At 35.5% G+C, this 12,473-nt stretch overlaps 1 protein-coding gene across 2 annotated transcripts in view; it reads right to left on the minus strand.

Moving 5' to 3' along the window:
• The window catches only part of LOC149786903 (uncharacterized), a 127,998-nt gene that overhangs the window by 39,963 nt on the left and 75,562 nt on the right, over nt 1-12,473 (minus strand). For both annotated transcript variants that reach the window (XM_089977428.1, XM_089977430.1), the window contains 2 exons: nt 5,301-5,393; nt 525-785 (listed from right to left, as the gene is read on the minus strand). In XM_089977428.1, coding sequence (XP_089833554.1) covers nt 525-785; nt 5,301-5,393 — 354 coding nt within the window. The remainder of the gene's footprint in view (nt 1-524; nt 786-5,300; nt 5,394-12,473) is intronic.

A 12,473-nucleotide genomic window follows, 5' to 3' on the forward strand; every position in this document is an offset into this window, starting at 1 on the left:
ACGTCAAACAGATTTCAGGAAAACCATATAACTACATGGAAACTTGGAAAATACTCTTCTCAATAAGAAAAATTCTATAAATTCAAAATAAATTATCAATTACTGGTTGAATAGTGATAATATTTATCAAAAGATTTTGTTGGACATTTTAATTTATGCATGTACAAGGGTGGACACTGACTTCTAGAAATGCTTGTCAATTCAGACACATTAAAACTGACCTAGCCCAAGAGTATTGCTATCACTTGTCTGAATAAATTGGCAAGAATTTTGTTGTTGTTCTTGGTTATAGCCAAGTTGAACAGCATTGGAAAAGCTGAAGCTATGGACACATTAACACGAGTAAGGTTTATGTTTGGAGAATTGCAAGCCACTTTGGACTGAAAGGATACGAAGTATATGGGTCCAAAATAATACGTTGTTCTGAACAATATGACAACTCAAAATCAGCCATTAAGGACTAGTAGTCCAAGGATATCATGGAGACAGCATTAATGTTGGTAATCAAATATTTAAATGTGTACCTTAACTCCAGCATCCCTAAGCTTCATCAGTTGCTGTTCCAGGAGAAACCACCGAGTGGGTATCTGCTCTCCCCAATATGGCTGCTGTGAAGCCACCTCTATAATTTTCATTTTCAACTTTTCCAATTCACTGTCATCAACTGTGTTGTCAATGGCAAAGTCCTTGTCAACCAAGTGAGCGATGGTTGGTTTGTCACTCAGATAAGAGCGGATTTCTGTTAAGTATTTCTGACCAAGTTTACGACGACTACGACGACGTTTCTAGGAATGAAAATACAATCCATATTAAGTAAGAGACAATAAATTTCCTTTATAAGAATTGCAAGAAGCATTATTTATATACTTTATATATACAATGATAAACTCATAGTTAGTGAAAAGCCATTTTGTCAAAATATTTGCAACTGTTGTCTGATGATTAACACACTCATTAAATTTTGGACCAATTGGTTGTCTTCCTTAGAAATTATCAAACATTGCTCACTCATTTCCTAAACATAGATTTTTCATTATAATGATGATTTTCCGTGTCAACATTCTTTAATAATCCATCTGAGTTTCACTGATTTAGTCTCATTACTTTGTCTGGACAATTATACTGTCAGCCCATTCACAAAAGACCCATAATGTGCAAGGCTGAATTCATTGCCATGGCCACACAGTATAAACCTGATATCATGGATAGAACATGAATACTATTTTCTCAGACAATATCAAGATACATGTAAAAACATGTAGGTGAAGGAACATTTTATTTTGAGGTGGACTTGCATTACATAATTAAAAACCATTAGTTTAATGAACTATTATCAACAATTCTGTATGAATTAAGTGAATTAATCGGAAATGTAATTTTATAAGTACTTATAAATTTTTGTTTGCTAAGGTGAAAACACACCCTTACAATCCTATCCCCTAAGTCAAAAGTTCCCCTAATCAAATAAGTGATGATGAATCAATTTACACTTTACACATACAAGCAGTATTCACAAATAAATGTGCAATGGCTGGCCAATACTCACTTGATACCTAGCGCCATCAACTAATCCCTACCCCCAAACATACTGATAAATCAATTACATGAATATATTCTACTTTACAATTAGATGCAGTGTTACAATATACATTCATAATCGCCGGACAAAACTTAATTAAGATACCCCAAATTCTACCAGCCACCTCCAATTCATAATTTCTGTTATAAAATAAAGGCCAAGAAAGTTATTTATGTGAATACATTCAACTATGCACTGGCTGTCTTCTGCACTGCACTCTTTGCCAATTTGAAAGCCCTAATCCTAACTTTGGGTTTATCTTGTTCTTTAGGCAGGCAGCATTCCTTGCTTTCAACACTGGCACCATTTTGTTTGAATTGGTCACAAACCAGTCTTTATATTTTGTCACATTTTTACAAACGTTGGTGATAGCTGACCCATATATGACTGACCTCAGTGCACTCCAGGCTTATTCAGTGTTCACTTTAAGGCTTTCTTGTAGTATAATCTGCTCAATGGTTTGAGAACTACAATTTTCTTTCATGCTAAATATTCACGTGTGATAAGCCTTTATGCTTGAATTTACTTACCGTTCTGGGCTACACTCCAAGTCTGCTGGTAAGTGGGTGGCTGGTGTCACAGTCTGCACTATGACAGGGGTGAGTGTGAAATAAACAGACTAGATTGTGTCTTCTGGCAATACTTTGGCCAAGTTGATGCCAATGACTGGATTTTGGATGATGCCTATTACACAATGCAAATATTTGCACACACCACACCACACACCCACCAGAGAATATGGTGGTGATGGAAAACTGCTTATGTAGGCACCATTCAAGTAACCTTTAGCCATTCTCATTAATCGTGCTGACACCAGGGTGTCCAAGACATCATGATCATGATTTGTAGTCTGATTCAACTCTTGCATTGAAGACACAAAGGAGGATACGCTTATCTGTAGTACATCCTAAAGGATGTCAGGTAAAATGTCACAGAAGCAGTTGCTGTTGTCAGGAGATGTGTACAAGATTGTGAGGCAGGCGTACCATGTTGGTTCTTAAAACTAGTTGGAGTTATGTTATCGATCTTTCATATGTTGGACATTTTGAAAATAAATGAAATCTATACAGAATAACAAACAGTTTCATCAGAAAAAGCACTTTATTGAAAATTATTCTCAACACGATTATAAAACAAGGATTTAGTCATTAAACAGCCCAGTTCCCCCTCACCCCGCAGTTCTCATGATGTCTAGTGGATTTTGTTTAGGTCCTTTGGTAACGCACCCTTGCTTATAGTCAGTCTATATTTTTGGACCCCAATGAGCAGAGTTAGTGAGGGAGAGGTGTATATAGTCTGGGATTGGTTGATGATTGTCAGGGCTTGTCCACATGCTGGTGAGCCTGCTGCACATTGCATCTCTGGGGGTCACACTCCTCTAATATCCTTGCTATTTTAGCCTTGGACCACATGGACCCATCTTCTATTGTTCTCCTGAGGAGGAACTACATGTGTCTTGAACTGTACAGAGGCAATATACTGGCTGGAAAGGCTAGCACTACAGGTGTCCTGACTGCACATAGACCATGTACTAGCTGGAGAGGCTTACACTACAGGTGTCATGACTGAGTAGAGGCTGATTATTGGCTAGAGAGGCTTACAGCATGGGTGTCACGACTGCATAGATACTATGTTCTTTTTGGGAAAGTTGACAATACAGTTGTCTTCACTACATAGAGTTTATGTACTTGCAGGAATGGCTTATGCATGCCTCTCTCATTTTGTAATGAACTAGCCATTGGGAGCTGAAACTACTATCATGAGTAATACTGGAATCAAACTATAATTTTTTGTTTTATATATAAATGATTGTCCCTGCTGGTTTAGGCGTTGTACAGTACTCGTGTGTACAGACAATAAATCACAATGCGTTTATGATGTATGCATCAGTGGGTGCAAACTAAATGAAAATTTACAATGTGCCATGAAATAGATGTAGGACTTAAATTTACAATGAATGTTGACAATGTTTATCCACTCAATGCAACCAACAGCCCCATGGAAAGAATTTTCCTCAGAATTAAATAGTACAGAACATTTAAATTGTTAATGTGCCCGATGCTTAGGTATCTTAACTGAAAATATTTCATTCTGCTTCAACAAATTCTAAATTATCAAAGAGACAATGAATTATTGAAAGGGATAAAATTTGCATGCTGTATTGGAAAATTTGGCTGGTTTTCCATAATTTGATCTTCTGCATGTATGTACTGTGTACATATGTACAATTCTTCTTATATATACTCTTTTCAGCAAATATACAGGTGAATTAAGTAATATGTTAGTTTCAGAAAAAGAACTTTTCATATTCAAGGTCATAACAAACTTAGTGCCATATTATCTCACTGGTTTAATGTTTGTAAGGAAATCAGCACAAAGTGTACATGGTCAAGTGAAAGCAATAATGTTAAGTTATAGCATTTTAAGAGATTTTTGCAACAGTACAGTTAAATGGCACAGTGCAGTATGATGTCAAAGAAGCACCTACTGTTTCACGCTTCTATGCAATCATAACACTGCAAATATTTAATGGGCAATCCTTTCTCAATGACCACAAACATTTGCATCTGTAGCTGTGATAAGAGTCTCACATATATCTGAAAAGGCTAGTTAAACTTCTAGAACATTAATTAACTTTTGTTATATCTATATTGATTTATCCAGTTCATGTTAACATTGAACACTTGTTACTACTGGAATGTGTAGATTTTTTAATTGCAAGGTCACAGTATAAATTACATGTAAGGCAATGATGTCACCCTCAATAAATAAAGGATATTAATTTTTATAATAATAATAATAATAATAAATAATATCTTCATTGAGAGAAATTCATTATCCAAACTAGCTACATATCAAGATAAAAAAAAATGATATATTATCGATATTGTTTGAAATGACCTAACTTTCTATTTCATAAGTTATAAAATATATCTCACAAAATTAAGTTTTGTCTATCTGAAATGTTACTGGATCTTTGACTAGAATTGTTTTAATCAACTAAAAGAACAGTCTATGCGATGAAGATATATTAAAGTTGTACAAAAAAGAAAGGTATTATCACTCCTTAAAATATATTGCTTACACAAAACAAAACTTAACAAATTAACAGAACTTGCACTATTCTTCTGATAATCTGGTTTGGATCATACCTACATAAAGATGAGAAGAAAAACCCATTTCCAATAGCAGTACACAAACCTATACAGTACTATTAAATCAAATATCCCTGAAGGCTATGTTTTAGGTCCTCTCTCTTTCTTATTTATGTAAATGATCTTCAATTAAGTAATAAAGTCAGATACACATATTTGTTATCTAAAGACTTATGTAACTGATAAACCATTAAGCAATAAATCAACACAGTTTAGTTTTGTTAGCTAATGACACAACTTTGCATAATGATTAGTTCTGTTAACTGACTTTGACCAGTTTAAGTTTGCTACAACAGGATATAATGGTAATAAATATGAGACAAACTGTATACAACAATGAATCAGAAACTATGCCAAACATACATACTGACACTTGAAGGATGAAGAGCCATCATCCTGGCCAAAACTGTCTGAGTAAAGGTAAAGGAGGAATTGAACTTTTGTTTGGTTACGTATCAGGTAGTCTTGAACAATTCTCAAGTGGAAACAAACTTCGTGATGTATGGATTGGATAGACGAGTCAGCATAATATGACCAAGATATGAAAAAATCCAAAACAAACTTACCATCATCTGATACTCTGGACCATACCAATCGTCTGAATCTTCTGAGGAATCCTCTGAATAAAGGGAATCTTCTGAGGAATCCTCTGCCATCAGCTGCAATACAATACACAAATGCAGTCAGTTCCGATAAAGAAAACACCCCTTCTCATGTGCTGTGGTATGGTTTTTGCTCAACAATATTGCTGAATGTATTTAAATCGGGTACATAAGCAATGCATAGGAGAAATTAAAAGACATTTTTCACAAGGATGAATGGCAAGTTATTTCAAAAGATATCTTGGTGTCAAGTCAAATTATCAGAGGTTGGGTTAAATGATTAACGTGTCTGAAACGTAATACTTTTGTGATGTACAATGACAAATGTAGGTACATACATATGCATGGACATGAATAACATCAAGTGACCCATCCATAGAACATATTAAATCAAGGACAAACTTACCATTTGTGCTTGAACATCATAGCGGATGTGATCTATTAGCGTAAGACCAGATCTGTTATTTACTGGAAAACTGGGCATGTCAGTGTGATCTCCATAATTAACAAACACAGCCATCTGGTTCTTATAATACAAAGTAATTGAATGGTGAGGAATTCATTCATATAAATATACCATACCTAATCTGCATATCAATATAACCCAATGATAATGATAATTGAGACAGGTCTAGTTTCAGAATACAAGCTCTTCAATACAACTATAGTTCAAGATCATGATGCATATTTTATGATAATAACCATGATATGCATTTATGCACTAACTTTCATATCCACCTATTAATGATATGAAATGAGTGTCTTATCTTAATCTCAATTGATCTTATTATTATTATTATTGTTATTATTATTATTATTATTATTATTGTTATTATATTCTACTTCTTCCTTCTTTTTCTGTTTGTTCTTATTTTATGAGAATCAAAAAATCAAACTAGGGTGCGGGTTATAACATAATGATTCAACAAAATGCTCATGAAATAAAAACATTGCTTAGCAACATAATGTTTTGAATTTAAGCTATCAGTTTACACACACAATTAACAAATCAGTGGCAAAGGAAACAAGCCATGTCATAGCTTATGATCTGCAAGGGTTGTTAGTTTGTACATGAGCATCTATCTCCTGAAAGTATCTTCTGAAAGTACATATGTAATTACCGATGACTTTTAATAATCATTTGTGAAAGAAAAATAGACAGTAAAGTTTAAATTAAAATATACATAATCTTAAGAATGCTTTCTCTCTCTATCAAAGGCTTATCTAAGACTAACATACACTTTATGTTGTGTCCCTGCACACAGATCTTTTATTAAGTTGATAAATGTTTTTCTCTTTTCTTCACAATATGACAATGAACTTAAAGCAATCATCGTTTTTATATTGTATGAACTAGGAATAATTTGTATTTTTGTATGTACATGCAGCTACCATGAGAACTGCTTTCTAGAATTTTAATTACCCTTCTCTACTCCAGTGATTAGTCGAGCAGCGGTTTGGGGGGGGGGGGAGGAAGCTCTTTTGGAGGTACAGAATGACCATTTCAAAAACCAAGAATTTTATGAAATGGGGTGTGGAGGAGCTCATACCCATATCAGAAATGCCGATCTGAGCCTTGCATTGACCCCAGAATCAATCCGCTGGATATCCCTTGGTTAAAAAAAAAAAAAACAGGGAAGGCTAAACTGATCCTATTTGAGTGTTTTTAAAGGTCATTTCTAGCATCAATGCCTTAAAAGAAAATGTTGATTTCTCAGTTGCCAAAAGCAGAACCAAGCCGTGTATGAAAGCGTGGTTACCAAGATTTCGGATGTTTCCATGATAATTTTAGCAGGGCAGTATAAATTATACAGAGAGGAAATGGCATTGCAATGTACCGGTATAGTTCAGAGGTAAGCAAAATACAGTACATTATTATACTTACTATGAAGATAATCTTTAGCATCTTTTAGTGTGACCCATGGTTTATTTTATCATATTATTGTTTCAGCACTCAATATTTTCTCCCCCTACAAGAAATACATGGTTCAGAGATTCCTCTGACACTCATCCTGCATTTTACACATGATTTTGGCCCGAAACTACATCGCCAGACACTAGCTAAATAATATCCACAATAACTGACCCCATCATAAGCCACTTGTCACTATATTTTGCTCATGATATTATATAATATTCCTGCATAATGTTCAAGTAGAGAAAATCTTGCCTTAATTAGAAAAGGGGTGGATGGACTGAAGCAAAACAATTGCGAGAACAGTAAAATAATCTCACCAGTGTTAGACTAACCTTTCCAAACTCAAATATTGCCTAAGACAAGTTGCAAAATCAGATTAAATTTTTAGAAATTATGAGAGAAGCGGTTGCACAATTAGCTATGATTAAGCCAGCAGTGGTCATGACCATTACAAGGTATGAATTTGACAGAGTAGCCGATAAGACAAAATGCCCACCATTTGATTTACAATTACATGAATATATCAGAATGGTTAAGGACGGGTTTAGGCACGATAGTGCAGCTCATGTTTGGTCAACGTTCCAGATAGACCATGACAGCATTTTCATTGACGTTACAATGAATTACCAAAGGGCACGGATGATTTTTGATCATCCAGTGGATGGTAAAAAGTATTTATTTAGAATTAAATTTATTGTCTAAGACGATGGTGAGGATGACCAAATGTGGATTATATGGTACAATCTTGTGTTGTTACCGTGGACAAAAATTCTAAACTTGGAACGCTGACTGGTACTGACTGGCCATATTATGAGTGAGCATATACTGTAACTTCTGCTGTTTACTCACTTTATCCATTAAACTGCCTGACATTAGTGCGCTTCAACCAATATGAATTAGGATCATAAATTGTGTGGCTCAGTGGGTCACAGAACATTTTATGAATGCTCAACGAGGAAAAGGACTGAAAGAACTGCCAGAGAGGGAAACAGACATGGGAAGAGCATATTAGAGCAAATGGAGCTAAAATAGAAGTCATCGCAGTGCTGGAAACGTGATTAAAGTTTCCAATAGTAGTACAAATATTAACTAACAAGGTCTTATACAATTTTGGCAACTATCATAGTAAAGTCACCCCTGTAGTAATAGATTGCCACAAGGTGCATGCATGGATGGCAAGTGTAACAAAATTTCAGCTGAAGAAAACTACCAGATTTTAGCTCGGTAATATTTTTAATGAAAATTTATAATATTAGTAAAACAATCCAATCTCAATCTGACTTTCAGAGTGATCTTGGATCGGATGGTGGATTCATCAGCTCATTCCGATTTGATCAATCTGTGCTATCGCTGGGCAAACTTTATTGCAATGAATCTCTCCATGATAAGATGAAAAAAGTAGTGCTAAAATACAGCATCATCAATTTAAAAATCGACATTGATGACCTCATAAATAATTGTTTTACAATCCTGTATATGGCTGCTCAAGTCACCCTGCAAAAAAGCTCATGGTGTCCAAGACCAAGGGACATTACTGAGGATGGTTAATGCTCGTGTATTGAATTAGAATACGGTGGCCTTTCAAACACAAAATACAATCACTTTGATGTAATTTATGGTGATATGGTGACTCGTCAGCCACTAGTTTTCTTGGAGAAGGTGAATGTGAGCCAAATTTCTCAACATTTGGTCATCCAACACATGAAATGACCAGAGTTGCAATAAATTGTCTGATAAACTGGATATGCCATGATTGAAACATCTGAGTTTACCAAACATATGCCTGATGCGGGGATATTGACACAGTTGACAGTGAATGAGGTAATAATTTCACAAGGCCACAAAAACAAGTCTGGCTACCAAACTTAATGAGTGGTGATGAAAATGATATATTTTGAAAAATTATTGGCAAATTCACCCATAGTGCTTCATCTGATAACAAGTGCCGCTGTACACAGTTAATTATGGACCAAGTAGAGCTTGATTTTATAGTCACAGATACAGCAGCAAAAGCACCTGGGAGCATGTAAACCTACCAAATGGAACCATGATCAGTGCCATCATCAGCTGTTACGATGGTTCTTTGCCCCAATTTACTCATCTCAGATCCTCAATGCATGCATATGCAATATGCATCAATAAACTTGTTATCGATGATTAGTTATTTTCCAATTTTTTCAATTTACATACAGCACAGTTACGTGCAATTTTCAGAACCCCACGCTACATCGTAGGGGACATAATCCCCTAACACAACGATGGCATATCCACCATAGAGAAGCTGATCAACATAATTGACATTAACAACCAATTAAAGAAGACTACTAATGAAAAGACCGATGTGCCATGAGTGATTAACAACTAAATACCATTCACCAATCAGTGATTTTTATTTCAGTCATATATATGGACAATATAAATAAATTTAAAAAAAACTTGTATTTTTTGTGATGCGCTGACCATACGAGGGACCCATGTGGTTGAGCTTCTCTTGAACAACCACTCCAGTGGTCTAGTGGTTAGAGTGTGTGCCTCGGATGCGGAAGGTCATGGGTTTGAACCCCGGCCGAGACATACCAAGCACTTACAAAAATGGTACTAACAGCTGCCTTGCTTGGCGCTCAGCGTTAAGAAGTTAGTGTTAGGACCAGTCGGCCTGGTGTCAGGATAATGTCACTGGGTGGGACATCATGTTACATGTCTGTGGCACGATGACCCCGTGCTAGACATCACTTGAAATTGTCACACTACAGACATCGTAGCAATATGATTGAAAAATTGTTAATGCTATGTTAAAAATCCAAATCACACACACACACAGACTCTCTTGAACAGTGTAAAATTTATCTTACTGTTGAAATATAGACAATTAAATTCCACACAGCAGTAGCCTCTGTTTAAAAAACACAAACAACACAAAAAAAAAAACATTGAATTTACACTTCAATGGGAACTACATGTTTATTCCTTAAGCAGTAATGGCCGTATTACAAGATTGAATATACATGTTTACAACAATAAACTAGTTCAGATCTGAATGCAAATGTACTGTATGAGACCGGCCAAATTCATTTGATGGAGCTTAATTATTATTTCCTACTGTCATTATTTTTTTATTATTTCATTTGTCACAAGATGAGTTTATTCCAATTAATGCAAGGAACGGCATAGTGTTTTTTTTTATACCACAAATCTGAACATGCATTTATCCTGCCCACTTTGAAACTTAAAGGATCTCTAATAAATACTAGGCTTCAGCAGATATTCAGCAGAAACCAAGGCAGTGACCATTGTAAACATGGTTATAAAATGTTAGCACCCAAAGATGTCAATTTCATCTTGGGAATGGCATGTTTCTATCCTATTATATGAATGATTTGGCGTGTCTCATGTATGCATGTAGGTCAAATTATGGTTCAGCCAATATCAACTGAAGTTTTGCTGATTGAAATCTGAATAGTCGAAGGAAGATGACTATCCATAGAAAGACCAAAAAGTTATACATGATTTATTATCAGATACCACTGTCACAAGATGGGATTATTCCAATTAAAGCAAGGAATGGCATAGTGTAACATTTTATACCATTGTCTAGGCCTTAGAGGATTTTTTTCTCTCATAAACAGTAAGATAAATTTAGGTTGTTCAAGAATCAAATGATATTAATGTCTATAAAAAAATAAAAATGTCTTGTCATATAGAAATGGTTGATCATCTTATTTTGCAACACATTTACACTTTTACTTTCTTTAGAGAAATCTGAACCAACTTATGCATCAACTTGACGTGAGGCACACTGTATTGATATTTTCTTGAATAACCTAAATTTATCTTACTGTTCATGAAGAAAAAATCCTCTAAGGCCTAGACAATTAAATTCTGGATAACAGCCACATTTTTCTATAAAAAAAAAAAACAACAGACAAAACACAACAACAAAAATGAGCAAATTCTCAATTACAATCACGTTATGGCACAGTCACGAGGATAAATATCTAAATACATCTACTTCTTCAGTTTTAACTGGGTACACATGTACTGCAAGGGAATGAAGGTCATTTAAAATGTATGGGGCTAGAATGTTCTTTCCGATCGGGATTTTTTTGTGTGACAAGATAGATTTATTTCAAATAAGAAACCAATATTTCCTAGTAAAATATGTTTCTTTGAAAATATCATAATTCCTTAGGAGAACTACCACTACCTCACATATCCAGCCTGCCCAGATACTGCTTTTAGCTAAAGGGAGTTCTGTCCTGGATGGGCAGAGTAATCTCCCCTTACATACAAGACTTGGTGGCAACGTGTATGGATATCCAAGTTATTACAAGAGTGGTAGGCCCGCTCTGTAACTACTAGGAGGGTTTATGTGTATTGTGATTGGGTGAATATTTTCCAAGAAACATATTTTACTAGGAAAAATGGGTTTATTCTTCGAATACATTACAAAATCTTAATACCTTAGGGGAACAGGTAAGAGATGGAGGAAGGTACATCTTACACACAAGATAAATCTCTGGTCCCCTAAGATATAAGAGACATCTTCTAGGTAACCCAGCTGGAGGGGACTCCATCTGACGAGGCGCAGCATCAGAAGGAAAAAACAAAATCCCCCCCTCACAAATCCAGCAGAAGTCGTGAAGCCATATCTTAAGAAGATGTCGATTGACCCGGGCATTTGACTTTTTGAGCTGTGGATATAGGTCCTACCAGATAAAATTAGGCCCTTTGGGAAGACAGACCTCGAAGACAAAAGCTAGAGAATGTGGACTTCAATCTCCATCCCACAACCTGAATGATGTCAGTTAGAGAACAGTTCCAGTCAGATGCTAGGCTGGTGGAAAGTGCCCTAACCTCATGATCTGAGATGCGTATTAAGTTTACTTGAGCCGAGGTTATTTCCTGAGATAGTCTGAGCTGATATATTGTCTTGTCCAGACTTAAACGGTAGAAAAAGGCGCGATCTTCCTTGACCAACCGGCTCCGTTCATTAAGGTACCACTTCAAAGATCTGGCTGGGTCTGAGTGATACTGCATAGGATTTCCAAGACCAGATACGTTTTCACCAGGATAACTGGGCATACTGCCCTGAATATCTTAGGAAATGCTTAAAGAATTTTTTTAATTCCCTCTATTACATTGAATGTTTGATGAGAGTAATTTGGGTTATAGAGCATACAGCTTTGCCTTACTTCAGATATTCACATATTAAAAGACGT

Source organism: Sinohyriopsis cumingii, chromosome 12 (assembly GCF_028554795.1).
Source record: "Sinohyriopsis cumingii isolate HCF-2022 chromosome 12, ASM2855479v2, whole genome shotgun sequence".
Lineage (NCBI taxonomy): Eukaryota > Metazoa > Mollusca > Bivalvia > Unionida > Unionidae > Sinohyriopsis > Sinohyriopsis cumingii.